At 45.3% G+C, this 27,414-nt stretch overlaps 1 protein-coding gene across 1 annotated transcript in view; it reads right to left on the bottom strand.

The window, feature by feature from the left end:
* LOC147025353 (choline transporter-like protein 1) overlaps nucleotides 1-24,689 on the bottom strand; it is a 75,542-nt gene extending 50,853 nt beyond the window's left edge. Inside the window, exons 1-2 of the mRNA XM_085886248.1 lie at nucleotides 24,492-24,689; nucleotides 15,884-15,985 (exon numbers count right to left, since the gene is read on the bottom strand). Of these exons, the coding sequence (XP_085742374.1) occupies nucleotides 15,884-15,985; nucleotides 24,492-24,512 (123 nt within the window). The 5' untranslated portion in view covers nucleotides 24,513-24,689. The remainder of the gene's footprint in view (nucleotides 1-15,883; nucleotides 15,986-24,491) is intronic.
* Nucleotides 24,690-27,414: the final 2,725 nt, after the last annotated feature.

The following is a 27,414-nucleotide window of genomic DNA, read 5'->3' as shown; positions in this document are numbered from 1 at the left end:
GTAGAACATAGAACAGATCAGGACATAACAGAACAAAAACAAGAAAAAGATAAATCAGAGATTGCAGACTCTCACCAGGACTTCTTTTTTGGGGTGTGGTGTGTGGTGTTGGTGTAGTTTTGTGTGGCGTTTGTGTACTGATGTGTTACGTAATTAATAAGAGACCGAATTAGAACTGCCACTTTATAACTGCTGGCAGTGATGACCGGGTCCCAAGACATCGTGCTTTGATCGGACACCTGACCCTGACTCATGACAATTTTTATTACAATTCAATTCAAATAAAATGGAAGACAAAATCGGTAGTCCTGCAATGGACCATCATCAGCCTACCAAATCGGTAGTCATCAGAAGGATCCCAAACAAGCAAAAAGCAATGATTACATCATCAAGAGGAACCTGGATAGGATAGCATTTCAGCTGCTACTCCTCTACCTCTCAATCCCATCCAGGCACAGCCAAGTAAGCCTTATTCAAAAATAAATAAATAAAAACGGATCAAAAATTAAATAAATCTGGCTGCCAGACCATGTGTCCAATCAAGTTGAAATTTAAAACATGTATTCCCAATCACTATTTTTGTGAAGTAGTGAAGTTTTGGATCACAATTGTGAAGTTCCACATCGATTGATTAAGCGTCTTATTAGACCAATGCCACAATAGGGGCCTTTCAGCAGCATCAGGAACTACTCTCGGTGAGTCAGCTGAGTGTAAACAAATTAATTGAGATCCCTCATGTGCTGGTTTGTAATGTGCCGGAGAACAGGTGTGTGTGTGTGTGTGTGTGTGTGTGTGTGTGTGTGTGTGTGTGTGTGTGTGTGTGTGTGTGTGTGTGTGTGTGTGTGTGTGTGTGTGTGTGTGTGTGTGTGTGTGTGTGTGTGTGTGTGTGTGTGTGTGTCACAAAGTCAAAGGAACTGTCCATATAACTCCGAGATATAATTGTGAGGAGGCATAGATCTGGGGAAGGGTGTAAAACAATTTATAGAGTGTTGAAAGTTCCCAAGAGCACAGTGAGCTCATTAGGAAGTGGAAAGAATATGGAATTACCCTGACGCTTCCGATAGCTGACTGTCCTACCAAACTGAGCAACCTGGAAAGAAGGATCTTGGTTCGGGAAGTGACCAAGAACCCAATGACCACTCTGACAGAACTACAGAGTTCCTTGGCTGAGATAGGAGAACCTGCTGGAAGGACAACAGTCTCCGCAGGACTTCATAAATCTAGGCTTTATAGGAGATTGGCCAGACAAAAGCCACTCCTGAGAAAAAGGCACGTGACAGCACACCTGGAGTTTGTAAAAAGTCACGTGAAAGACTGAGAGCATGAGGCAAAAGATTCTGTGGTCTGATGAGACGAAAATTGACCTCTTTGGCCTGAATGCAAAGTGCTATGTCTGGCAGAAATGGAGCACAGCTCCATTTGTCATTTAGCATTCATATGTCATAATAGACATCACCCATCTAACACCATCCCTACTGTGAAGCATGGTGGTGGCAGCATCACGCTATGGGGATGCTTTTCAACGGTATGGACAGGGAGACTTGTAAGGATAGAGGGAACAATGAATTCATTTTTTGTATACCATTTTGAGGCTTGTGTAAGAGCTAATACACAGAAACATATAACAAGGCAGGAGACAAGAGGGGCGGGAGAGGGAAGCATAAAATAGTGGGGAACAGAGACAATAGGAGATCTACGGAAGGGAGAGGGATAGGGCAGGGTACACAAGATGGTACTTCAGGGACTTTCAGGAAGGAAAACAGGGAATTTGAAGGAGGTGGGTTTGGGGTGGATTAACGAGGGTAGAAAATATCAAGATTTTGGATGGGGGAAGATAAGAGATGGTGGTGAAGTTGTTATGAAGAAAAGGAGGGAGAAGGGGGATTGAAGAGAGAGTTGGAGTTTGTTCCAGAGGTGGGAAAAAAAGAGGAATGAAAGAGTGAAGGTGAACAAATTTTTTTTTTTTAATATGAATGGAGCCAATCTTTGAGGAGAACCTGCTTCAGTAGCGGGGCAGATAACAGCAATTTTTGAGAGGAATCGTGCAAATGATGATACAAGCATCAAATTTGGCACCTTTGTTCTCCAGGGGATTCTAATCAAATCTGCCTGATTGGCCATTTGAAAATCCAAATTTTGAAATGAAAAAAAAAACTGCAAAAAAGTCAAGATCACGAATCAATGTTGGATGCTGGCTGAGATTGGTGAATGTTTCAGAAACATCATCAAAGACGTTCCAAGTCTGCCATAGTCAGCCTGCCAAGACCCGAGAATATGCTTTTAAAAAGTTTTGATGGCATCGCTTGTTGATTTTTGGCCAATGGCTTAAAATGAAAGACCATACCATGGGGTCTCAGAATCATCCGGTGGCCAACCCGATTTTTGACCTTTTTTTTGTCAAAGGTCAAATGGGTGCAAAAAAATTTTTTCCCCAAAAATGTCCAGAATAATGTATTCTATCATTTAAAAGCCTTAAAGAACCAAAAACACAACAGTAATTTCAGTATTTTACCATTTATTGACTAAATTTATAGGAAAACAGGAAGAAATCTGAACCAAAAACGTCGAATATCTCCATAATGGTTGAAATGACAGAAAACGCATGAAAAGTCTTTACAAACCAGTTTCAAATACAGTGTAGACCGCTTATAAGAATCACTTCGGGCCAGCCTAGTTTGATTCTTATAAGCGGTCGATTCTTTTAGGTGATCTAGGCGTATGCCGGTCAAAAATCATAATGCCTATGGTTGGGATTGCTGAGAACGTGTGAAGGATGATGAAACCCTACGTCTTGAGTTCTAGGTCATGTGTATTGAGTAAAAGGGCCCAAGCCTCATTTTGCTCTGGGCCCCTACCCTTCCTTCCTTGACTGCACCGTTGCCGTCTTTTACTGCTGGTCGGTCACTTTGCTGAAGGCAACACAATTCCTGGCCTGCTCAAGCAACTGATTGTTTCGCCTTCCGATTTTAGCTAACGCACAGAAAAATCCAATTCTCACCTTCTTTTCTTCTGTAAGAGCATCGTAAGCCGCCAGCAGTTGCTTTTTGTCACAGATGGACATTGCTTTTCGCTTCTTACCCGTCGAGGACATACCTTTTAGTGATAAACCGAACCTAACATACTTTTATACATGAGAAAATGACTGTGGATTTTCCAGAAAGTGTTAGTTTCGTTTTCACATCTGGGGTCTTTTGATTCTTATAAACGGTCATTTTTAGTACTACTACATATGGAAGAGATTCGATCCCTGCTGTTTTGATTCATATAAATGGTCGATTCTTATAAGCGGGTGTCTTATAAGCGGTCTGCACTGTACCCTGATTCTGGTTCGTAAACTCCTTGATCATCAACATACACCCATTTTGCATTATTTGAGTATATTGTACTTACTTTTGTTGCAGTCTGACCTTGAAATATTGAAGGTCAAACCGATAGTACAAATATTTTTGGCTGACCAAAACTACATTGTACCTAAGGCATATTTGACATTTACAGCTCATTCACACGCACCTTTCTGAACTCCAGTATGAGTTAGTTTAACTGCACTTTTGCTTTTTAGTTGTGTGGTGGTGGAGTATATGTCTTAGTGTCTGCACATTTGCTTCAGGATGCAAACATGGCTGAGAATGATCCTCAGCCAATCACAAACTTGAACCGACAAAGAGACAAGGGTGTGAACTTTTCCCGTTGCCTTTTCTGCCAAGAAAACAAGAAAAAAAGATGAGTTGCGCTGTGCAACTGATGATGGGAGGAAACAAGTCCAGAATGCCATGAATGAACGAGAACGCTTGGGTGACAGAGGATCAATCATGATCACTGACCAGCTCAAGAAACTGTCTGCCGAGGACTGGGAAACGAAAACTCTTATGTGGCATCGTAACTGTTACACCAACTTTGCCTCGGTCATTCGTTTAGAAAGACTCCGCAACAAAGCTACCAAACTTAGTCCTTACCCCAAAAGAGGAGGAAACCGGGATGAAAAAGGTGTTGAGGGTTGTCTTTCTGCAAAACAGTCAACTCCAACTGACTGGGCAAAATGCATATTTTGCCAGGAGGACACAGAGGAACAAGTTCATAGCGTGATGTCGTGGAATGTGTCGAACAGAATTCTTGGCCTCTGCAAACGTGACTTTGTGATGTGTAGTCACACGGCAGATGTAAATGATCTAATTGCAGCAGAAGGAAAGTACCATAAGAAGTGCCTTGTAAAGTTTGAGAGAACGGTGCAAAGAAAAACAAGTAACTTACCAAACATGAATGATTCCAGCCTCATTGGACTTTCAAATGAGTTACTATCTGGACTTGTACTCGAGTTTGTGTATGATATGGGTGATGTGTGGGAAAGGCATCTTTACTTAGCTGGAGAAAATGATACACCTGTGCCAGATTGTTACAACTCCAGGAGACAAACATTCTATACAATGCAGGGATACAGACATCCTCCTCCTGCTCCTTTTTTTTTCCCTTGGAGACCAGTCAGCAGATGTGTGGATGAAGAGTGGAACAAGCCAATCAACCAAACTCTACCACATAAATGCTATAGCACAGACCTTTCCTCGAAATGTTATAAGCAATATCCAAGGTTTCCATTCCCTGACTGGATGCGACACGGTGTCATCATTTGCGGGCAATGGAAAGAAGACATATTGGCAGGTGTACGTACAGCATCCAGAATTTCTGCATGGTGTTGGGCGAGATGGAGATATTGCTGATATTGAACAGTTTGTGTGTCGTGTCTACAAAACTCCAAGTTTTACCAAAGGATGTGACACTGCCAGGCTTGAAGTATTTCAGAAAGGCAAAAAAGCACTGGAAATACTCCCACCAACAACAGATGCATTGGAACTTCACTTGAAAAGAGCAAATTTCCAAAAAAAAGGTGTGGCTTCAAGCAAACAAGACTGAGATGGTCGATGTTCCCGCGCCAGCATCTACTGGGACTGAGATGGAACTTCCCACGCCAGCATATACTGGGGCATGGAAGGAAAATGGTGATGGCCAGTTACAGGTGGTGTGGATAAGAAAACCCTCCGTACCTCAGAGTTGTCAAGCATTGATATCTTGCGGGTGTAAAACACAGTGCCGTACATCTGCATGTGGGTGCAATGGGTCAAAACAGGGGTGCATGCCCGTTTGTGCATGCTATGAAAATGGATGTCTAAATCCACATTCAATAAAGCTCTAATCTTCAAAGTCGTAATATGTGGTTACAAAAGCCAGTTCTCAGGTTTTCAATAATTCTTAATCTCATTTAAAGCTGACGCGTTAGCTTAAAATGCTTGGGCAGCTTAGGCCTAGCTTTGAAATTTATCCAAATGAATACAGCCAAAACACAATTTATTCTCGTTTTTGAACATTCCTTACAAGAATTACTTACCGTACTATACCAAGAGTTACCATGGTGAGTGAAATACAGCACTAGTACTGCACTGAAATGGTATGTTTTAGCATGATGGAATGTCCGTCAATATTTCAAGGTCAGATGCAAGTAGCCTAAATCTGAAAATATACTCAAATAATGCAAAATGGGTGTATGTTGATGATCAAGGAGTTTACCAACCAGAATCAGGGTATTTGAAACTGGTTTGTAAAGACTTTCCATGCGTTTTCTGTCATTTCAACCATTATGGAGATATTCGACGTTTTTGGTTCAGATTTCTTCATGTTTTCCTATAAATTGTCAATAAATGGTAAAATACTGTGACGTCCACGGGACTTGAACAGTCCCGCCAACGTAGAATGAGCCGAAACGATGGAGGCGGTTTATTTATTTATAACCCAAACATCGCGGTTCTAATCGCTCTACCGCAAACGGAACGAGGAAGGTGGCACGAGTCACTTTTCACTGAGTTGATGATGTTTATTCGTTTTTATTATCACCAGAAATAACAAGACTCGGCAAGAAGAGGGATCCGGGGCGATTCGACAGGATGGTGTGGGATCGGGCGTGGGGAAAAACACAGACAATTCCATTGAATATACAGTTCTCAATCCCTCTAAGGCGCCAAGCACACACACACACACACACACACACACACACACACACACACACACACACACACACACACACACACACACACACACACACACACACACACACACACACACACACACCGTAGCTATTTCTGGTGGTCAGGCTGGACCGTGGTGTGGACGCAACTGTCCCTGGATCGGCATCGGACGAGCTGGCCTTGCTCTCGTCAGGGGGGCAGGAGAAACCGTGGTGCTGTCGACCTCCTGGTCTTGGCCCAAGTCCGCTCACAGCCGCCAGGGAACCAGTTCTGGCGCCAAGTTGCGAGCAGGAGAGGGAGGCAGGTCCGCCCGCCGTTCGACCCCGTACTCCGAGTCAGCAGAACCCCAGAGCCAACCAAAGCGAGGCACGAGGCTCGGCAAGGCTCCCAGACACGATCAAGAACACGATCGATTCAGCACAACAACCAGGACGCTCTCTGCCGCCACAGCTTCCACACCAAAAAACCACGATCTTTTGGTTGTAATCTTCTTCCTCTTCCTTTTCGACCCCGAACAGAACCTTTTTATCCTTCTGTCCTCGTCACTTCAATCGAGCCGTTTATTGGCTCACCGCCATCGCTTTCCGCCAATCGTGATCACGGGGCGGAGCCATCCGCTGCACTGTCCTGTGACGTCACGGCCAGTCTCCAGAGAATACCAAAAAGGGGTTTACGCAGACACACTTACCCTATCCCGTGTCCCTATCTAATTACGTGACAATTATAATCTCCCCCCTTGAAGAAATGAACATTTACTAGACAACTTATCACCACTGAATTGCTACTTATTACATCGAGATCCTGGTAAACTCGAACAGCATGGCATACCTAATTAAACATCCTAATTACCCTTTGAATGCATACCCCCCCCCTCAAACGTAACAATACTGAAATTACTGTTATGGTTTTTGGTTCTTTAAGGCTTTTAAATGATAGAACACATTATTCTGGACATTTTTGGGGGAAAAATCTTTTTTGCACCCATCTGACGTTTGACCTTGAAAATTTGACCTTGAAATTAAAAATCGGGTTGGCCACCAGATGATTCTGAGACCCCATGGTATGGTCTTACATTTGAACCCATTGGCCAAAAATCAACAAGCGATGCCATCAGTACTGTTTTCAAGGGTCTTGGCAGGCTGACTATCATGCAGTTTTGTTCCCTTTAGCGCGGAAGGCAGACACAACGTCACATCCAGTGAACGCATGGAAGTATGGGATCCCTCTAGCTTTCTCAGTCCCTATTGCAGAAACTACCTCATGGACTGGAATCCATCGTGCCTTGGCTCCTTGGTTAAAGGCAATCCACATGTTCTCAAGACCTAGTTCCTGTAAGGATGGCAGTACAGATATTGCTATGACTAGTACGTCCGTGTCATTAGCCTTAATGATAATGGACTTGCTACCATCCGTTGCATCCCTGGCTTGTACAAATATTTGAGTGTCAGCTTCTTCATGACAACATGGAGACACAGCATCCAGTGAGTTCCTTGTGTTGCTAATGCACAGATGCCAACCCTCCCGATTTCATCGGGAGGCTTCCGAAAATTCACCCAAACTCCCGCCCTTACGATCACTATCCTTATCCTCCCGAAATTTTGATATTTTTGCACTGTTCACTAATCAGAATGTACTAGTATGAGAATTGAATGAAAAGCATCGTCTGCTACGTATAGCATGTGGTAACTCCATAACGTTCGCTGCTACCAAATTGTACGTAAAAAATTGCAAATTCAAATGAGGAGCAGCGAAACATTGGGTCTGGATCTCGCTTATGCGATCATGCACTGAGATTTAGTGCATGCGGTATGTGTGCAATACAGTGCATGCGGTATGTATGCACAGTGTATATGCATGCGATACGCTCACTGCATGCAGCTGGGCCCCGTACCAGCCCGGCGGTCGCGACCACCGTGCGGTGTTTAACAGCCGCTAGAGTTCTACGAGTCGCGCTGCAGCTGTGGAACATCGACTTCGAAGTTACTGATGCTTCAAGCCCTCGATGTTGATTACGAAATGGCAGAAAAGAAGCTTACGAAGACCAAGAAATGGTCTCAGAAGTACAAGACCGAATACAGTCTCCAATACCCGTGTATTCGAAAGTCTGAAAGAGGAATTCATCATGCGTATTGTACAGTATGCAGCGTTGATATTTCAGTTGAGCACGGAGGTCGCGATGATATTCGGAAGCACGTTGGAAGCAAACGGCACACGGACATTGCAAAGGAGAGATCTTCGAGCACGAGTACCGGTACACTTCTGAATTATTTCACCAAACAAGGGACAAGCGAGGAAGAGGATGTTACCCGAGCGGAACTTCTCTTTAGTGGATTTATTGTGGAACATAACTTGCCCATATCAGTCTCAGATCATGCTGGACCTCTATTTCAAAAGATGTTTCCAGATTCAAAAGTTGCTTCAAAGTATGGATGTGCAAGAACAAAAACTTCAGCAATAATTGGTGAGTTGTCAAATGTTACTGCTTCATCTATTGCCGATATTGCTAGACTAGCTCCATTTAGCCTAGCTACAGACGGTAGCAATGACAGTGGTGAGGCCCAGCTATATCCTGTCCTGATTTCGTACTATGACAACAGTGCTGGGATTGTGAAGCAAGGTTTGCTAAGTTTGCCTGCGTGCAAACAAGATTCCACTGGAGAAAACATTTTCAAACTGCTTGATCATGAGTTCAGTGACAGGAAAATTCCGTGGGGAAATTGTGTTTCCTTTTGTGCTGATAATGCCTCTGTCATGGTGGGCAAGCACAAAGGAGTCGCTGCTTATATCCACAAACAAAATCCAGAGTGCTACATCATGGGATGCCCTCGCCATATGATGCACAATACGGCCAAGAAGGCGGCTCAGGCCTTACCCATTGAATTAGATGACTTTCTCATCGATATTTACTACTACTTGGACAAAAGTAGTAAACGCGTCAAAGGAGTGAAAGCACTGCAAGAACTCTGTGATGCCCCGACACACAAGATTCTGAAGCATGTCGCAACAAGGTGGCTGTCCCTTTGTCAGTGCCTAGACAGGCTGATTGAACAGTGGGAGCCACTTCGCCTCTTCTTCAAAGAAGAAGTACGAAGAAAAATGCAACCAACTGTAGCCAAGACTCTAACAACGAGCAAGAAGGACGGCACTGTATCTACTGCCAGTACTGGCACTGCAGGATCAAGCACTAGTGGAGCAGCATTCACCACTACCACTGCAGTATCTGCTGCGAAGAAGACAGCAGGGACAGCACCAAAACCAATGCTGAGAGCAGGTAGCATCACCGGCCCTTCATCACGTTCATCTACAAAGCAGATCCCTTCAGAGTCGAGAAAGACTGTGATAGTCCCATCTACAGGCAAAGAAGGACCCAAGTTAAGTTCTGCTTTTGCCAAATCACTTGATAGAAGCTCAGCAAAACCTTCGAATCAGAGGTCTTCTTCCTTGGCTGCACCTACCTCAAGCTCTCTCCTCAAACGTAAAATTGGATCTGGTACTACGAGTCTGACCTCTTCTGCTGGCAGTAAACGCAAGTGTGATCGCCCTGCGGCTAAGTGTACTACGAGTTCTACAACTAAAAGCGCATCTTCTTCAAACACTGTGCAGGAATCTAGAGAAAAACGTGTCAACAGGATGTTCTTGTCTCCACAAACAAAACTCTATTGTTTCTTCCTTCGATATGCTAACAAGCTTTTTGAGAAGGGAAATCTTCTGCTCCAAAGAGACGAACCCTGTATTCATCTCCTGCACGGAGAATTGAATGGTCTTCTGAAAGATATCTTCGTACGGTTTTTGAAACCATCGGTGTCATCGGTTGCTCTGGTAAATGTACCCTTCTCTGACAGAAATCATCAGAAGAATGATGAGGACCTCATGATTGGGAACGATGCCAAACTGTATATAAGGGAACAAAGGAGTCTCAAGAAATCCACCTTCACTCTGAGTGAGTCAGACATCCAAGGTTTCTTCAGTGCAGTTCGCTCATATTATGTGAAAGCCTGCAATTACATCTTCAAAACCTGGCCGCTAGATGATGAATTAGCCAAGCATGCTCAGGTGCTGGATGTTAAGCTACACCAAGAAGTGGGGTTTGACTGTGTGGAGTTTTTCATCAAGAAATTCCCCTGTCTGTTCAGTGGCGGTGATAGTGACATAGACAGTCTTGAGAGTGAATTCGCTCACTACCAGGCAGACGCCTCCATAGCTACAATTGCTACTGAGACAGTGAGAGTGGATGAGCAGTGGCATCGGATTTCACAGCTCACAGATCCCTGCACTGGTGCCAAGAAGTATCCTAATTTGAGCAAAGTGATGAAGGGAATCTTGGTCATTCCTCATTCGAACGCATCATGTGAGCGGGCACTCAGTCTTGTACGGAAGAATCATACTGAATTTCGTCCCAATTTGAGTGTCAAAACCCTGGAAGCTCTCTTAATTGAAAAACTAGCTCATAGCACCCCTTGCTACCAGAGAGAATACAGCAAAGACATAATCAGAAGGGCTAAAAGAGCCACACAGCTGTCACTCAGCAAAGCTGCCATGGAAAAAGCAAGCAGCAGTAGTACCAGCCAGTAAGGTAAGAAAAATATTGCTTCTTTTGTGCTTTTTGTTAATCTTTGATTGTCCCCTAACTTACTAATATTAACATACATGTAACATTAAAAAGTGCACAATTTTCCCCTTTTTTTGTTCAAAAAGTGGGAATTCTTAACATGTTAAATGCTCCAAAATAGGGCTCAGAGGGCACGAGAGAGCGTCTAGAACCCCAGAGCTTCCAGGGCCCTAAGGCGGGCCCTGGACCCCGCCGCAAGGGTCGAGCGCTCCGCGCTCGAGATGTGCGCTTCACGCACATTATTTGGTGTCAGTTGCAAATCCTCCCTAATTCTGATTTCCAAAAGTTGGCATCTCTGTAATGGCATCTTCTCCTTTTGCAACAATGACTGTGCTTGTCGTCTGTGCTTCACACATCTTTTCCGCAAGGAAGTGAAACAGCTCAGTCTTGTTGCTGTCATCTCAAAGAAAGCTCCTCCAGTTAGTTGGGGTCTTACTGGTTCCTGTCACTCTTCTTCTGATTCTTTGCCCCCTTTTCGACCTTGCCTCGGACTTCAGACTTAACTTCTTGTACACATCAAACACAACGTCCACCCTCTCGTACCTGGCACCATAGGATTCCACCTTTGGGATGATGTCCTCTTTAGCATAGTCATCAAATATCTTTGAAGTGCATGGAGGTAGGGCATTGATAAGTGCTGAGCCATCAATGATGACTGTATCTCCCCTTGGTTCTCTGTCTGGGATGTTCACTTGCGCTTCAAGAATTTCAGCCAGCTGTGACTTCAAAATTTTTTGAAGTTTTCTTTTTTTCTTCAAATTTTTCTAAATTTGGATTTTCAAATGGCCAATCGGGCAGATTTGATCAGAAAGCCCTGCAGAACAGAAATGCCAAATTTGATGCTTGTATCATAATTTGCATGATTTTTCTACTATCTACTACACTATATGGTGGGAGCCCAACTTGGGCTAGCGGAGTTAGTGGTTCAGATAACTAACGAGTTAAAACTTCAAATTAGGACTTCCAGTTTGCGTTTTGCTGCATGTGCATGTCAGATCGGCACTTCCTCCTTCCAGTTAATCAAAGCTAAGTTTCCCGGACCAGGTACGTTGTGTTTTACTGCTTTGTTACCTCCAGCCGTGTCAGTTTGTTCATCTGTGAGTGGGACATCTCAAAAAGTTACTGGTCCATTCGGACGAAACTTGGTGGACAGGTTAGGTGTGCGCCAAGGACAAAGTTATTCAATTTTGGTGAACATCCAGATACTAGAACTTTCGAAGCGATTCTTCACAATTGGGAGATCGGGCCACAAAGAGATATACAGGATGGTATGATGTCTCAAACTGTTATGGACAGGTTATGACAAAACCTGGTGGATGAGTTGGGTAGGTGACAAGAACAAGCCAATTCGATTTTGGCTAAGTTCTGCATCCAGATGTGGCCCATCAGTCGAATGCAAAACATAAACTGTTCAACCTGGCGAAGGTATGCGCTTTACCAAGTGCTAATTCAGTTTTAATTCCTGTTTCGCTGGTCGTGTGTTTTGGGGCCAGTTTTCTTTGCCAAACCGTATCTTGCGCTGGATCGTCGAGCTTGTGTCCCTGGTAAAGTCCGACCTACCAGTGCTCAATGGGTTGTTGCTTCTGCCTCAGGTTTTTGATGCCACATGCTTAGTTTTTGCTCCTTTTATCCAAGATGGTGTTACTTCTGATCCTTCAACTCAAATCCTTTTCCCCTCCTGGCTCCAAAAAAAATTACAGTCCTCTTCTTCACTCCAAAATAAATAAATAAATAAATAAAACAAAACCAACAACAACATCAGAAAATCAAAAATAAAAATAAAAAAAACTGCATCTGCCTTATAGTCACATTGATGATGATGATGATGACTTATAGTCACGTTTATATTGCTGGGGGTGCAGCTGTGCTGCTAATGCAGTGCCCCCTGTAGATCAGGGCAGGAATTTGGAATTTAGCCAGTGTTCCAGAACATAATAGCACATTCCTGTGAAAGACACCAGGGCATCTTTAACATCCAACAGCAAATACTGGCGGACAGGATAGCCAGATTACCATCACGTCTAATAAATGGCATACTCTGATGCAATCAAATCAATACACTGCCTGCGATATAGCAGCGTCACTTTATATTTGGGTTGAAAATTAACCCCAGACCCAGACTGGAGAGCTCATAAGGGGAGTAATATTATTATTTTTAATAATAATAATACCATTCCTTTCGTGCCGTAAAGGCACATAGGGCTGCCGAGGCAGTTTTATTAGCAAGTACAGTCCTGGACGGGTCGCCACTCCGACGCAGGTTACCCCAATACACTGGTACTCGTTAAGCCGTACTCAGAAGGATGACAGGCAGAGTCAACCCCACCTGGTGTTAATTAAACCGAAGAAAAAAAAAACAGGGGCTCAAAGTCACTTCCTGTATGCAACACTGGGCATTGTGTTCTCCTCGTCTTGTCCACACTCTAACCCTTCCATCAGCAAAAGTTAGTGTGAACCTTGATTCGTCACTAAACACAACCCTATTCCAATCTCGCTGGGTCCATCTCAGGTGCCGTCGTGCCCAAAGAAGACGTTGGCGTCGATGGAAACGGGTTAGAATTGGTCCACGATATGGCCGCCATGCACGAAGACGAGCAGAGCGCAGGCGATTTCGAATGGTTTGGGCAGTCACTCGACCTCCAAACAATTCATTCCCAGTGGATGTGGCAGTGACAAACCGATTACGCAAATGACGTAAGACAATCTGTCGGTCTTCTGCGCGTGACGTAACACGTGGTCGACCAGGACGGGGGCGGTCAGCTGTGGTGCCAGTTTGATGGAGATGTGTCTGGAGGTTATGGATGGTCTGTCGACTGCATCCCATAACCCTCGCAACGTCAGTGACGGATGTTCCCGTATTCAGCATGCCAATGGCACGTTCGCGCTGAATGTTTGACAGTCGTGGCATTGCAAATTAACGAATAATTAACCATGAAACCTTGTTTTTCTGAGATGATACTCTCCTCTGCTACCGTGAGATCAATTGCAGGTGTATCAATAGGCCACGTGACTTGTGTCACGTGGAAACGTGATTTTAGCGTGCAGTGCTCTGTTACGTGCTACGTAGGCCCGACCAGTAGAATGAATGCGTGAAGTAATGCCCTCGACAATGCCTTTAACCATAATCACAACAAGAACTCTTTCAAGAAAAGTTTCTAAACACTATTTGAAAAATAATGAGTGTCAAGTTTTTATTTTTGCTGAGTTTATATTAAAGTACCCCACATACTGCAGCTGTTCTCAAAAAATATTCACCAAGTAAGGTGCTACACCTGCTGTTTGTCACTTTTCAGGTTTGCCTTTTCTATGCTTTTGGACTTTGCTTGAATTACTAAGATTTTGGATTCCTTCAAACATTCAACTACTCTCCATTTGATGTAAAAAAAGTTATTATTATCATTATTTTATCAAGCTAAAGCCTCACATTCAATTCTCATGGCAACGTTAAAGTTCGTCATGAATGGCCCCTCTCCAGAGGATCACGACGCCGACTCACCAAGGACAGTCTGAGGGGAGGGAAGGCCTTCATTTATGTCAGGTGTGGTTTAAATCAGCCCAAAACCCCAAGCATGCAACACATTCTTCCGACACATCCCTCAATTTGGGCAGTGTATAGGCAACAGACCACTGCCTCGATCGCTCCCGGAAAATAAAAATAACCCGGATTACATGCATGAAGCAAAAACATACGTCCTGCTTATGTGCATATATAACACATGGTAGTTGTACAGCTCGGATGATTCCAATTGTACACCCCTCCCCCCCCCCCCCGGGAAGAAAATGTCGAGATGGACGGAATTTTTTATTTTATTTTTTTCCAAAACTTGGTGGAATTGAACAAAACTTGCAGTCACAACTTCAGTGTGTCCTCATCAATCTCTGAAAGTTTGAGCCTCCGAGGCCCAATCTTGACAAACCATGATTGAAGTGGTCACATCGGTCCAGATATGCCTGGTGTTGGCTTAATGATTAGGGTGGTGGGCTTGGGATCCAAGGATCTTGAGTTCAAATCCCCCTTGGCTGTTGAATTAATAACAGGTGGGTTTGACTCTGCCTATCATCCTTCTGAGGTCAGCAAAATGAGTGCCAGCTTGCTGGTATCCTGTGCCGGAGTGGTGACCCGTCCAGGATTGTACCCTGCAGCCAAGGAGACAGCTTTGGCAGCAATGCTCTGCAGAGAGTATGGTCCCGATGGATGGATCGGTCCAGATGCTCCAAGCAAGGCCGAAGGCCTATTTGCCACTCTACCGTACTTCGGTGTAACGGCTGAGCCGGTTGAGCGACGTGCTGGAACTTCATTCACACCAGGCACCGAATTGGCAGCACGAGTGGTTTGCCGCACCGGAAGTGGGGTACGTTTCGTACAGGACGCTGGTCACCCACTAACCCAATCTGTCCTTTAACAGACTATTAACAGCCACTGTGCCTCACGATCAGGGCAACTCAAATCATTTCACACAGACCAAGTGGGTTTGCAAAGTGTAGTGAACAACTTGGAAGGTATCACAAAATAAGTAATGACTATAGAATTACCATACAACTACTACACACTACGAGTCCCAGGTTTCATACAATTGGAAGGTCCTTAAGTATTTAACGGTGAGGAACAAGTCCAGTCTCGCACCAAGGTTCAATCGCAGAGTGGAGGAGAGCTGCAGGTGAGACCTCAGGAGATTACAGGTGGGGCCGCAGGACGTGTCTGCTGTGCTGACAGTGCACGCAAAGAAAACTGCTCAGCTCCTGCAGCGTGCACATCTCCTCCCAGCACCACTTTGCACACACCTTTATCCCTTCGGTGCACGTCCCGCCCTGTGCCATCGCTCGGCTACGCCCCTATTGGGCAGGCAAGCACAGTCCATGGTCGGCCCTTCCTCCTGATCCCTGACCCTGTTAGAGGGTTTGTATGCTCGCTCACCCATTTCACACCGAAAGTTGGTGCGGCCTTGTTTTGCCCGCCCCCCAAAAAAAACATTTAGAAGAGATTACAAAGGAAAGAACATTAATGAAGGATTTAAGGGGGAAGGAGTTTTAGACATAAGCGTTTGGGAGGGAAGACGACAACTTTCGATACAAATCGACACATAATCAATCCTCTTTCACAATTATATTACCTCACACTTATGCTAAATGTGCACTGTGGGAATAACTATTACCAAACTATGGAATCTTAACCTCCAGTCGCTATTTCCACCACAATACTGTGCCGCAGACATCAATTATGGATGTTTCTCCAAATGGTCTACCAGTACAACAGTGGCCTTACCATGCCAGATAAGAAGAGGAAGAAGACGACGAGCCAAGGAACATCCGTGCAGCATCTTTTCTCCAGTGGGGTCCACTGGCGGACAGGTCGCTGGGATTCACTCTGAGAGACAAGGGTATAGAGTGAAGGAACAGTTGAGAAAAAGTAATGTGACAACAGCACAGTCGAGTCATTCAGATCACACAGCCACTGTCCAACTGTCATACTCTACAGAACTCAGCAACAACAACATGGCAAATATTTCCAAGTCGAGGAAAATCAGTGAGGAAGCAACTGCTCTTTGGCAAGAAGTACAATGAAAATAAATTTGAAAAGGAAATGGGAAAGAAAACAAAACAGAAAAGCATGGGAGGAAAGATAACAACAGGCAATTGTATGCCCCAGGGAGCAATAACAATAAATAAATAAAAATAATAAATTTTGGATCAGAATAAGTGTACTTGCACGTAACAAGTTCACGCGTCACAAACTTTGGGTAAAAGGTCATCATGGACGCATTTTGGAAAATCCTCAAACTAGCTTGTGTATACACAGTCCAGAAGCCAGAGATGATACAACTAAAACAACACTTGAATGGCCCCAATTACACCCACCACCTTGTGGGAATGGCCTGGAAACACTTGTTTGTCCCAATTCTTTCACGAACTGGTTGGCTTAGCCTGGTGTTTGAGTGAAAGTGGCAGGAATTTGAAATTAAGCAAGTGTGCCAGCAATAACTGGCCTAATCTGGACAAAGATTTCTCGCTCTTTTATGAGCCTTGACGATATATACAAAAAAAAATAACCAGTCACATCTTCAACATACAAAAACTTATCCTAGCAGAAGGATTACCCAGTTTCAGGTCCAGAAGAGGGAAAGCACACCCAGACACCTCACCTGCGAAACACCATGAGGACAGTTGATAGCTGGGTCCAGATTTGAACCCAAGCTAGAATATATATATATATATATATATATATATATATATATATATATATATATATATATATATATATATATACATATATATATATATATATATATATATATATATATATATATATATACATATACGGATCTGGAAACCATTTGCATTCAACATACAGGTCCCAAAAGTCAGTTATCCCGTTAAGTACATGTGTAGTCAGATCCCTTTCCTTTTCTCTAGTGGGAGAATCAAAAATGTGCGTTGCGACTTCTTTTAGTTAGGTTTTTAAATCTTTACATCTAACAACCAACAAGCCATCTGCATGACCCCTCAGCCCGTCAAGATCCACTGCCAACCGGCTGCACCACCAACGTATCTTCGCAACGTTGATACTGTTACTCGTCGAGTGTGGGCCCGCGTGGCGGACTGGCTGGGGTTTCCCAGGAGGGGCCGTTGCAGCGTTATACTGTTACTCATCAAGTTTGACCCCACGTGGAAAGAGTGGTTGGGGTTTCCTGGCAGGGGCCAAAGCCCCGCCCCAGAAAGGTGGGCAGTAGGACCCTGTCCAATGAGGGGCGGACAGGACAGCGAGGCATTTTTCGCCAAGAGCCCCTCCCCGTGGTGGGAGGAGATATATATCCGAGACTCTCTGAGTAAGGAGGAGTTTTCACGATGGTTGAGACAGGCAGTTTTTGTTCACGGTGGCTCTGAGCAGTCTGGTTTGTTCTTCACGGTGGCCGTTATGGGGAGAGGAGTTCTGTGGACCCCAACTATTCGCCATGCGAGCTCTGCCACGAGCCACGAGTCTTACAGGTGCGACTGGGACCAAACCGACAACTTTTGGCAGGTGCCGCACTACAGAGCACGCTTTCCCTCCGACGACCAGGTACACACCGAACTCTGACCCCCAGCTTGTCTCTTCACGGCTGTGAGGGTCAAATAAAGACTCTGGGGTTTCTTTTCTTTTTGTGTGTCTGCGTGTGGGCTCGTCTTTAAGTAGAACTGAGTAAGTGTTTTTGCTTATTGTAAATATTTCCCTGCTTGCATATTCGTGCCAAGTCTTGCCTTTGTCTTTATTTTACTGTTAAAAAATTTATTAGAAATGTTCCCAGTCTGTTTGTCCCTTCTTACATTGGTCTAGCATGGTCCGGGTCTGAGAACAAGTGGGGTTTCATCCCCGGTAATCGGTCTATCATAGCCGGGACGTCCTGGGAAGGCCCCGCTCGACTGCAACGAGCCGGAAAGGTAGGTGGCAAAGCGATAGTCGGTAGTGTGAATCTACCGCTGCCGGTAGAGCAAATCCGGTTCAACCAGGCGTTCCGAGGGCATGGCTGCCCGGTAGTCGAAATTGCATAGTTAATTAGGTAAATTGGTTAGGCCAAAAAAAAAAAATGTTGCATTGGCGTAACGGGTCATTGAAAAATAGGGTAGGTCGGTCGGGATCTTTTTTTTTTTTTTTTTTTTTTTTCCTAATAAATCCCTCCCAAAATCTCCCCCGGCTCGAGTACCACCCTTTTTGTCGGCGGGTTCTGTCCGAAACACTTCCGGGTTTTTGCGATCGCAATCAACAAGATACTTGAAAACGATAGCAAAACAACAAAAATAGCAATAAAATAGGGTCGGCAAAATTTTTCGATATCAAAAAAAAACAAAAAAAAAAAACGTAGGGTCGGCGGAATTTTTAGGGTCGGGCGGGTTACGCCAATGCAACATTTTTTTTTTTGGCCTTATTGACAAATAGACCCTATGCTACGCGGTTGAGATACTGGCGTCCACGGTCGGTTAGACGACCCGCCGGCTCGCAGAGTTATCCGAGCGAAGGACTACAATTCCGGGGAGTTTGGTGGGAGACGACGCAAACTTTCACCACCTTGTGGTCACTCTCGCCACCAACCCCCGGTCCACAAATATATATATATATATATATATATATATATATATATATATATATATATATATATATATATATATATATATATATATATATATATATATATATATATATATATATATATATATATATAGTGTTACAGATTTTAGAATCCGGTCTGATGAATGCATCCACACATCCAGATCCTCAGACAGTTATTTCCTTAAATGCATGTTCAGATTAGTCCCATCCCCAATGGGATTTTAAACGAGATGCGTTGGGAAGGGTAAAGAATAGATCCCATCTCTTATGGGAAGCTTTTTTCTTTACGACAGACAAGTTTACACAGCATTTCTTTCGCGAGCTCTGACGCCCGCCCTTATTTTTCCTCAGCATTTCTTTCGCGAGCTTTGACGCATGCCCTCAATTTTCCTCAGCAACATTCTTTCGCGAGCACCGACACCCGCCTTTTTTGAGAGCGCATGGGTCGTCATGGTAACCGTGCGCAAGTGGGGCAGGGTGAGATTGGGGTGGACTGCGCCCGCAGAGACGGCCCATAGATATAAAACGAATTGGAGGTCCGTTCGGGGGAGGAAAGCGAGGCGAGAGAAATGAAAGAAAAGTGGAGGTGAAAGAAAGTGGGGCGAAAAAAAGCCAGGGAGGGAGAAAGAAAACGAGAAGTAAGCGCGAGAAGCGAGCAAGAAGCAGGTGTAAGCGCGCAAAAGAGGTGAAGAAAGCGAGCGTATGGTACACGTGTGGGTGTCTGACCAGCGCCAACGAGGCAATTCGTCCTTTGCAGTGCTTGGGAAAGCGAGCGTGTGGTGCGCGTGTGGGTGTGAGCAGCGCCGACGAGTGAGGCGCGGGTCAATCACCGACGGTCCATGTGGGTTACTGGAAGTCACCAGTTTCATGAAGTGCGAGGAACTGCCCGTGTTGCAGCACCAGGGTCTAAACCCGCGAGAGATGATCTCGGTGCCTTCCCAGACGTCGATTGGCGTTCAAGACTGTTCACGAGAGGGTGCACGGCAAGGCTGGGTGTTGTTGGCGACAGACGTGACACGCACGCACACATTTTCAGGACGTTTTCACTTCACGGACGACTTTCTGGTGAGCGAGACGATTCCCCCCCTCCCCTCCCCCTGAATGATCTGCTGGGTACCCTTGTCTGTGTTTAGCTGTATGTCAACCCCCGATAAGCATCTGCTCTTTGTCTCTTTCCTGGCATTTTGATCGATTTAGCTTTGAAATTCATTCTTTATTTACCTCAGAAAATAAAAAAAGTTATTTTTGATTTAAATTTTTTTATTATTAATAAATAATTTGTCGATTTCCAACATGTCCGTGTTTTTCCTTTTCTTCGATTGGTCTCGCATTGTCCTAACCGAGATAGACTGGGAGTTAATTACACATATTTGACCAAAAATAGTCGGCACGCACCAGCAGTAAAAATGCTCGGCTGCCCTAATTAAAATCTAATTGAGATAACACTGGTGCTTTGCCGAGGGCGCGCTCCCCGCTCAGGTAACCACGTGATCTCTAGTTAAACGGAATAATTTGACGATGGACACTGGAACTCGTGGTTAACTGGGTGGCGTTCGTGGTTCTAAAACAACCCACCGTACCACAACGTAAATTGCGAGCGGTGGCCCCAGGTCCGGCTCTACCGAGGACAACCGGGGATTAATCCCCGAGTGAAAATCTGGTGTCTCGGTAGCCGTGGCCGCAACAATATATACATATCTATGTATACATATATATGTTGTTGCGGGGTCGGGTGAGAAGACCACTAGGTGGGAGAAAGCTACGTCGATTCCCACAAGTCTCCCCGGAATTGTAGGCCGTCGCTCACGGATAATTCCATGACGCAGCAGGTCGCTTAACCTACCGTGGACGCCAATAACTCAACCACGTGACCTGGGGTCCTCCTGTCTAGAATCAGGTTACCAAATTAACCACGCGGTTTCGACTACTGGAGAACCATGCCCTCGGTACTCCTTGTCCGAATCGGATCACTCTACAAACTACGGATCACCTTTCCAGATCGGATGCAGCCAAGCGGCACTACCAAGAACGTACCGGCTCGGAGGAACGGATTGTTGGGAATAAAGACCCGGCTAAACTTGGATCTGAACCATGCTGGACCAATGGAGGAAAAGACAAAGGCGAGCTGGGAACATTTCTACAATTATTTATTTACAATAAGCGGGGAAAAGCATGTGGCACAACAAAAGGGTTTACTCGGTATGTAATGCAGGGGAAAGATGAGAGAGGTGTGGTGTGGCAATTTTCCAAGCAACTTACAAAAGCAGACACAGTGCAAACTTGACGCGAGATTAATAAAAGCAACAATCACAACAATGAAGATCTTATACAGGCTTATCTAACGGACAGGCGCCAACACACTCAGACAAAATAAACCGAATGAAAAGAAAAGGTACTTTTGGAGCCAGGGAGGGAGGGAGTTGAAGTCAGTTTTTGGTACCTGAGCGTTTAGAGGGAAGGGATGCTCCATGGTGCGGCACCCGACAAAAGCTGTGCAGTTCGGTCCACAGCCGCACGTGTGCCAATCGTGTCTGGCGGAGTTCAAAGAGGCGAGAGATGAGTAGTAGGCAGGACCAGATTAGAGGCTTGGTCAAGGTCGTGTGGGCGAGGACCGGTACAGTAGGTGGGCCGTCAAGGCGAGACGTAGGCAGAGCCAGGCAGCCGGAACAAGTTTCACAACAACTCGCAATTCTCTTCAACCTCTCCAACTCGCAATTCTCTTCAACCTCTCCAACTTCGACCCTGCAACTCGCAATTCTCTTCAACCTCCCCAACTTCTTCACAATTCCACCGACCAACTCGGAGGTCCGTGCTTTATACAGCCTGGAGCAAGGGGAGGAGCCATGGCGAAGCCAACATCATCGTCCGATCCGAGCACCCCGGTTGGACCGTCCCTTCATGTGGTCCGCCCTTCTGGGTGGGGTTTCGGCCAGACACCGGTCTGGCCCGTCCACGCCGCACGTGTCTGGGTTTGGAAAGGTGGAAGCCGATGCGGCTTTCATAGCAAACTTCGGGATTCTGCCTCAGAAAACGAGTCGCTGGATAGACGGTGGTACGCTGTAGTAAGCGAGACGAGGGTGCGAGGCAATTCACCTCACAAAATAAATGAGGAAGAGTGGGAAGTGGAATGGAAGGGAAAACAATTTAATTAAATAAAAGGGAAAAAAATGATTTCTTCATCCTAACTATAGCCCATCGCAACACACTCACTCGTCTTCAGAGTATCCAAAAGGTAAGGACCTAACTACATGTATATTAATGAAATAACTGACGCGGGACAACTGTATGTTGTATGCATACGGTTCCGAGAACCGTAACATTATATATATATATATATATATATATATATATATATATATATATATATATATATATATATATATATGTATATATATATGTATATATATATATATATATATATATATATATATATATATATATATATATATATATATATATATATATATATATATATCTTCTTCTTCTTCTTTCGGCTGCTCCCATGAGGGGTCGCCACAGCGGATCATCCGTATGATCCGCATAGTGATTTGGCACATGTTTTACGCCGGATGCCCTTCCTGACGCAACCCTGGTCGCCTCTTACGACACAGGGATATGGTACACCTATTTAACCGGGGTATACACCGGCCCAGTATACCGGTACTCATTTCGCCGACCTCGGAAGGATGACAGGCTGAGTCAACCTCCTGGTGTGTATTAATTCAAGCGGCCAACGGGGCTTGAACTCAGGACCTTTTGGATCCCAAACTGCTGCCCTTACCACTGCGCCAACACCAGGCTAATATAAATATATATATATATATATATATATATATATACATATACATATACATATATATATATATATATATATATATATATATACATATACATATACATATATATATTGTATAAGATTGGGGCTGTTGGGATTACACATAGTTTTAAAGAATAAGAAGGTGCTTCCAACTTGTAGAAGGTGTTTTATTCTATTTTTTGTTAAAGCAAGCAAGAGAGACATTGCTCGACATTTGTTTCATCTCCTAATTCATCCTAATCACACCAATCACACCAGGAACACTATGTTCATGTTATCCCAAGCTGACTTCGAACATTACCAAAGCCAAACTAAAGAGAGTGGGTTGGATAATTGGCCCCGACAAGTGGTGCATCTTTCTAAGTTGCCTCGTCCATGTTCAGTGCATGAGGGAATAAAATTAAATGAAACAACAAAGCCATTTCCCTGACCACAATGTGGATCAAGTGTAGTACCATTCAACACCTCATCCGTGAGAGAAGGTATCAAGCATGACTGGCGTTGAAGTATGATGGTTGGCCTTGACGTACCACCCACAGGAATGCCGTGATTTCATGGCAAATGCATTGACAAAAAGTTTACTTTTGGGTGGGCCAAACGGAATAAGAGGAAGTACATTTCGAGGAAGTACACGTACATTTAGAAGTGAAAGCAGAATTGTACGGCATTGTTAATTCTGCCTGATGAAATTTGTTGCGGTGAAAAGAGGAGATGGGGGACGGACGGACATTACATCGCATCCTCTGAACAGTTGCCAAAATTTCTGCTGGGTTCTTGCATGACCGACAATACCTACCAACCGTAAACTGGAATCCTTTACATTTTCAACAATTGTACAAAAACTGTTTTCTACATTCTGACGATGTACCATCGTCTGTTACAGAGCGTCGGTGCTGCCGAAGCAGTTTCTTGGCGAGGGTTAGTCCTGGGTGGTTTGCCAACGCCTTCCTAGTTAGGGCAGGAATTTGGAATTTGTTCCATGGTGTCGGCGATAGCTCACCTACTCTTCATGAAGGACACCGTGGGATCTTTAACGTGCACCACGGGAATTCCCGTTTACCATCCATCCGAGGGACGGCACACACATTGATGAATCACCTTGCCTGTGAAACACCAGGATGATGGTTTACAGCTGCGTCGGTATGTGTGTGCCTGTCGTCTCAGCCATGCAGTCATTCCGCATCAGTGAACAAATTTCAATCCCTCACCCAAAACACACAGTGAAAGGTCAAGAGGACAGTCACAATTACCTCCCTGGGCTGGAGTCCACATCTATCAATGAACTACAAGACAGGAATTGGGGTTTAGTTGTGGAAGTTCCACAACAGAAGAAGTTTACATTTCAGTACCAGCATGAGGACAAAATAAAAAGAAGAAGCAGCAGCAAAAATGAGAACAGTGAGAACACCAAACATAAAAAGGACACAGAACAATGAAAGGGAATAAAAACATAAAAAAAAGAAGCAATTCTGGAAAAAAAAAGTTATAAAATGCAAGAAAGAGAAAACACAATGTATACAAATATGAGGTAAAAGGAACAGATCGAAGGAGTGACGTCAAAAAGTAATAACAGAGTGTATAAAGTACAAAAACTTATTAAAAGTATAAAAAAAAGACTCGATAACTGTCGATTGAAGAGGAGAACACCTGAAAGGAAACAAAACATTTTCCTTTTTGCTAAAATTTCTGACCAACAATGCCCGAAGTCCGAGACAACATCACGGCTCGTCCGCCCGCCAAGAGATTCCCACAATCGCGGTCCATGTGACGTCCACCGCCTCAACACGTCTTCAGCACCACAACCACAACAACCAGCACCACAACAACAACAACCAGCACCACAACAACAAAGCGTGAGGCTACCCGGACGTGCAGGACAAACTTATCCCGGGATCTCAGGAGCCAGTCCCAACATAAGGAGCCGACCCCCGTGGACCCAAGCCACCTGAATGAGCTCAGGGCGGCTCTCACCTCCGATCCACAGCAGCCCATGGCCCGGGGCTCGGCCCCTCGGCCACCAGGCCCGACCAAGGACGTGGCAGACCGCCCGGTTCAGAATGAAATGCCGAAGAGACCGGGTACCGACAACACGCTCGACCACAAGTCGTCCGCTTCCGCTCGGCCCGGAAAGCGCCCACAGGCCACGAGCGGACTGCGCATGCGCGGAGCCGCCCTCGACTGGGACACACTTTGGGGACTTGGGTCTCCACGCCTCGCTTGGTCCGCCCCTCTTCTCACGCTTGGAGGCCTCACTTTACTCCTCGACTGAGCGTGCAGACTAGCCGGCGCTTCGCTCGTCGGCTTTAATCAGTGGACCGCGTGCTGCGCTTCACAAACACATTACATGTCGATCATATGTCGGGTCTGTCAATGACGATATAAAATGAAGTGAAACGTGAAAAAGACATTTTATATCACGTTGTTGTTGTTCTTCTTGTTGTTCTTCTTGTTGTTCTTCTTGTTCTTCTTCTTCTTGTTCTTCTTCTTCTTGTTCTTCTTCTTCTTGTTCTTCTTCTTCTTCTTCTTCTTGTTCTTCTTCTTCTTGTTCTTCTTCTTCTTGTTCTTCTTCTTCTTGTTCTTCTTCTTCTTGTTCTTCTTCTTCTTGTTCTTCTTCTTCTTCTTCTTCTTGTTCTTCTTCTTCTTCTTGTTCTTCTTCTTCTTGTTCTTCTTCTTCTTGTTCTTCTTCTTGTTCTTCTTCTTGTTCTTCTTCTTGTTCTTCTTCTTCTTGTTCTTCTTCTTCTTCTTCTTGCTGCTGTGGTGCTTGTTCTTTTTCCGTGTTTCACTGAACTCGCCGTTTTCTCTTTCCTTTCTGCCTCGAATCCTCCGTTACACACGACATCACATGCGATCTTGTTTGAACTTACTTTACGGCCAAAGCACTACTTTCTGGCTTCACTTCCCTCGGCCTGGCCCGATAGCCGTCCCTCGGATGGACGTTAAACCGGGCGGCTCGTCTGTCAGCATGAGTTGCTGGACGTTAGAAATTCCACGGTGTCCCTCGTGAAGAGAATAGGTAAGCTATCGCCGGCACCTTGTCCAAATTACAATTATTCCTGTTCGAACTTACAGAGGGGCACTGTATCAACGACACAGCCGCGTCCCATCACCCCCGCCCACTGCCCTCATTCCCACCCCACCAACTCCCCCTCATCCACCTCACCATGCTCCTCACATCCTCCTCACCCATCCTCCCACCTCACCAAGCTCCCTCCCCGTCATCCACCTCACCAAGCCCCCCACACCACCCTCACCCAGCCTCCCACCTCACCAAGCTCCCTCCCCGTCATCCACCTCACCAAGCCCCCCACACCACCCTCCCACCTCACCAAGCTCCCTCCCCGTCATCCACCTCACCAAGCCCCCACACCACCCTCACCCAGCCTCCCACCTCACCAAGCTCCCTCCCCGTCATCCACCTCACCAAGCCCCCACACCACCCTCCCACCTCACCAAGCTCCCTCCCCGTCATCCACCTCACCAAGCCCCCCACACCCCCTCACCCAGCCTCCCACCTCACCAAGCTCCCTCCCCGTCATCCACCTCACCAAGCCCCCCACACCACCCTCACCGTCATCCACCTCACCATCCCCTCCCCTCCCCCCCATCCACCTCACTGAACCCCTTACCTAACCCCTTTTTACCCAACTTTCTAACCCAATCCTCACCCAATGCACCTTTGCCAAATGACAAATTCGTGCCTTAACCCGACACCTGCTGCAGTGGGCGTTGCATCAGAAGCAAAGCCATGGCCCTCCTCTCCCCTCAGCTAACGATGCGACTTACAGCCAAGCTTCACACACGGAAGAGGAAGAAAAATAACAAATAACCCTCTCAAACTCACTTCTGGCCATTTCAATTGGTTTCTATTTTGGTTATTTTATTTTGGAGATATTGGTTTCCAACAATTACAATGTGTTTCTGAAAAAAAAATTTTACAAAACAAAAAGGAAGAATGATTTATTTGGAAGGAGTTATACGCATTTGGTACTGCTCTTATTTCCAGCCTTTCCAAGGAATGAAACAACTAGTCTTTCAAAAGACAAGAGTCGGTCTGTGTAGGTGGGAAAATATGGAGCACCAATATTCTCAACCAAATGTTGAGAGAGGTATGCCAACCAGCAACCACCGTGGGAGAGAAGGTGAATCTCTCCCCCTCTCCCCGAAACGTCACCACCTTCTTTCGAACGGTGGAGAGCATACCTGTCTCAACCAAGGGATATTTTAACAATCCTCTTGAGGAAGTTCAGTCATTCAAACTCCAGGGTCTCACCATCAGCCATGATCTTTCTCAGACAAACCACATTTCAAAATTGGCCTCCAGAGCCAGCCACCGACTGGGCATCATCCGTCGTACAAAGTCCTTCCTTGGCACACTTGATGGAGCATTGCTCTCCCCTCTGGGCTAACTCTCCTGCCTCATATCTTACTCAGCTTGATGCAAAGAAAACTAATACCTTCAAGATTATTGGAATCTCTTGTAGTGGAGCTGAGTATATGGGTCTATCACTTTGCCATTGCACACAGGTGGTCACTCTGTCTTCCATCGGTGGTCACTCTGTCTTCCACCGCCTCCTTTCTGGTCTTGCACCCTCTGCTCTTTTCCCACAGGTTTCTACAGGGCACACACGATCCACCATCAACCCCCTTCTGCTGAAACTACCGAAATCCAGGATCACTCCTAATTTCCACTCATTTGTTGCTCTTTTTTTCCCCACCTGTAGAACCAACTTCCATCTTCTCTTAAATCTCACTCTTCCCTCCAGGTCTGCAAGATAGCTGTTCACCACCATCTCAGATCACCCCCAACCCCAAACCATAATATTTTCTACCCTCGTTACCCCCCACCCCCCATCATCACCCTCCCCCCACCTTGTTACCCCCCCCCCACCACCCC

Source organism: Eptatretus burgeri, chromosome 6, assembly GCF_056783735.1.
Source record: "Eptatretus burgeri isolate ZD-2024b chromosome 6, Ebu_testis_v1, whole genome shotgun sequence".
Taxonomy (NCBI): Eukaryota; Metazoa; Chordata; class Myxini; order Myxiniformes; family Myxinidae; genus Eptatretus; species Eptatretus burgeri.
Note: the sequence above shows the minus strand (reverse complement) of the source record. Positions and strands in the feature narration are given on the sequence as shown.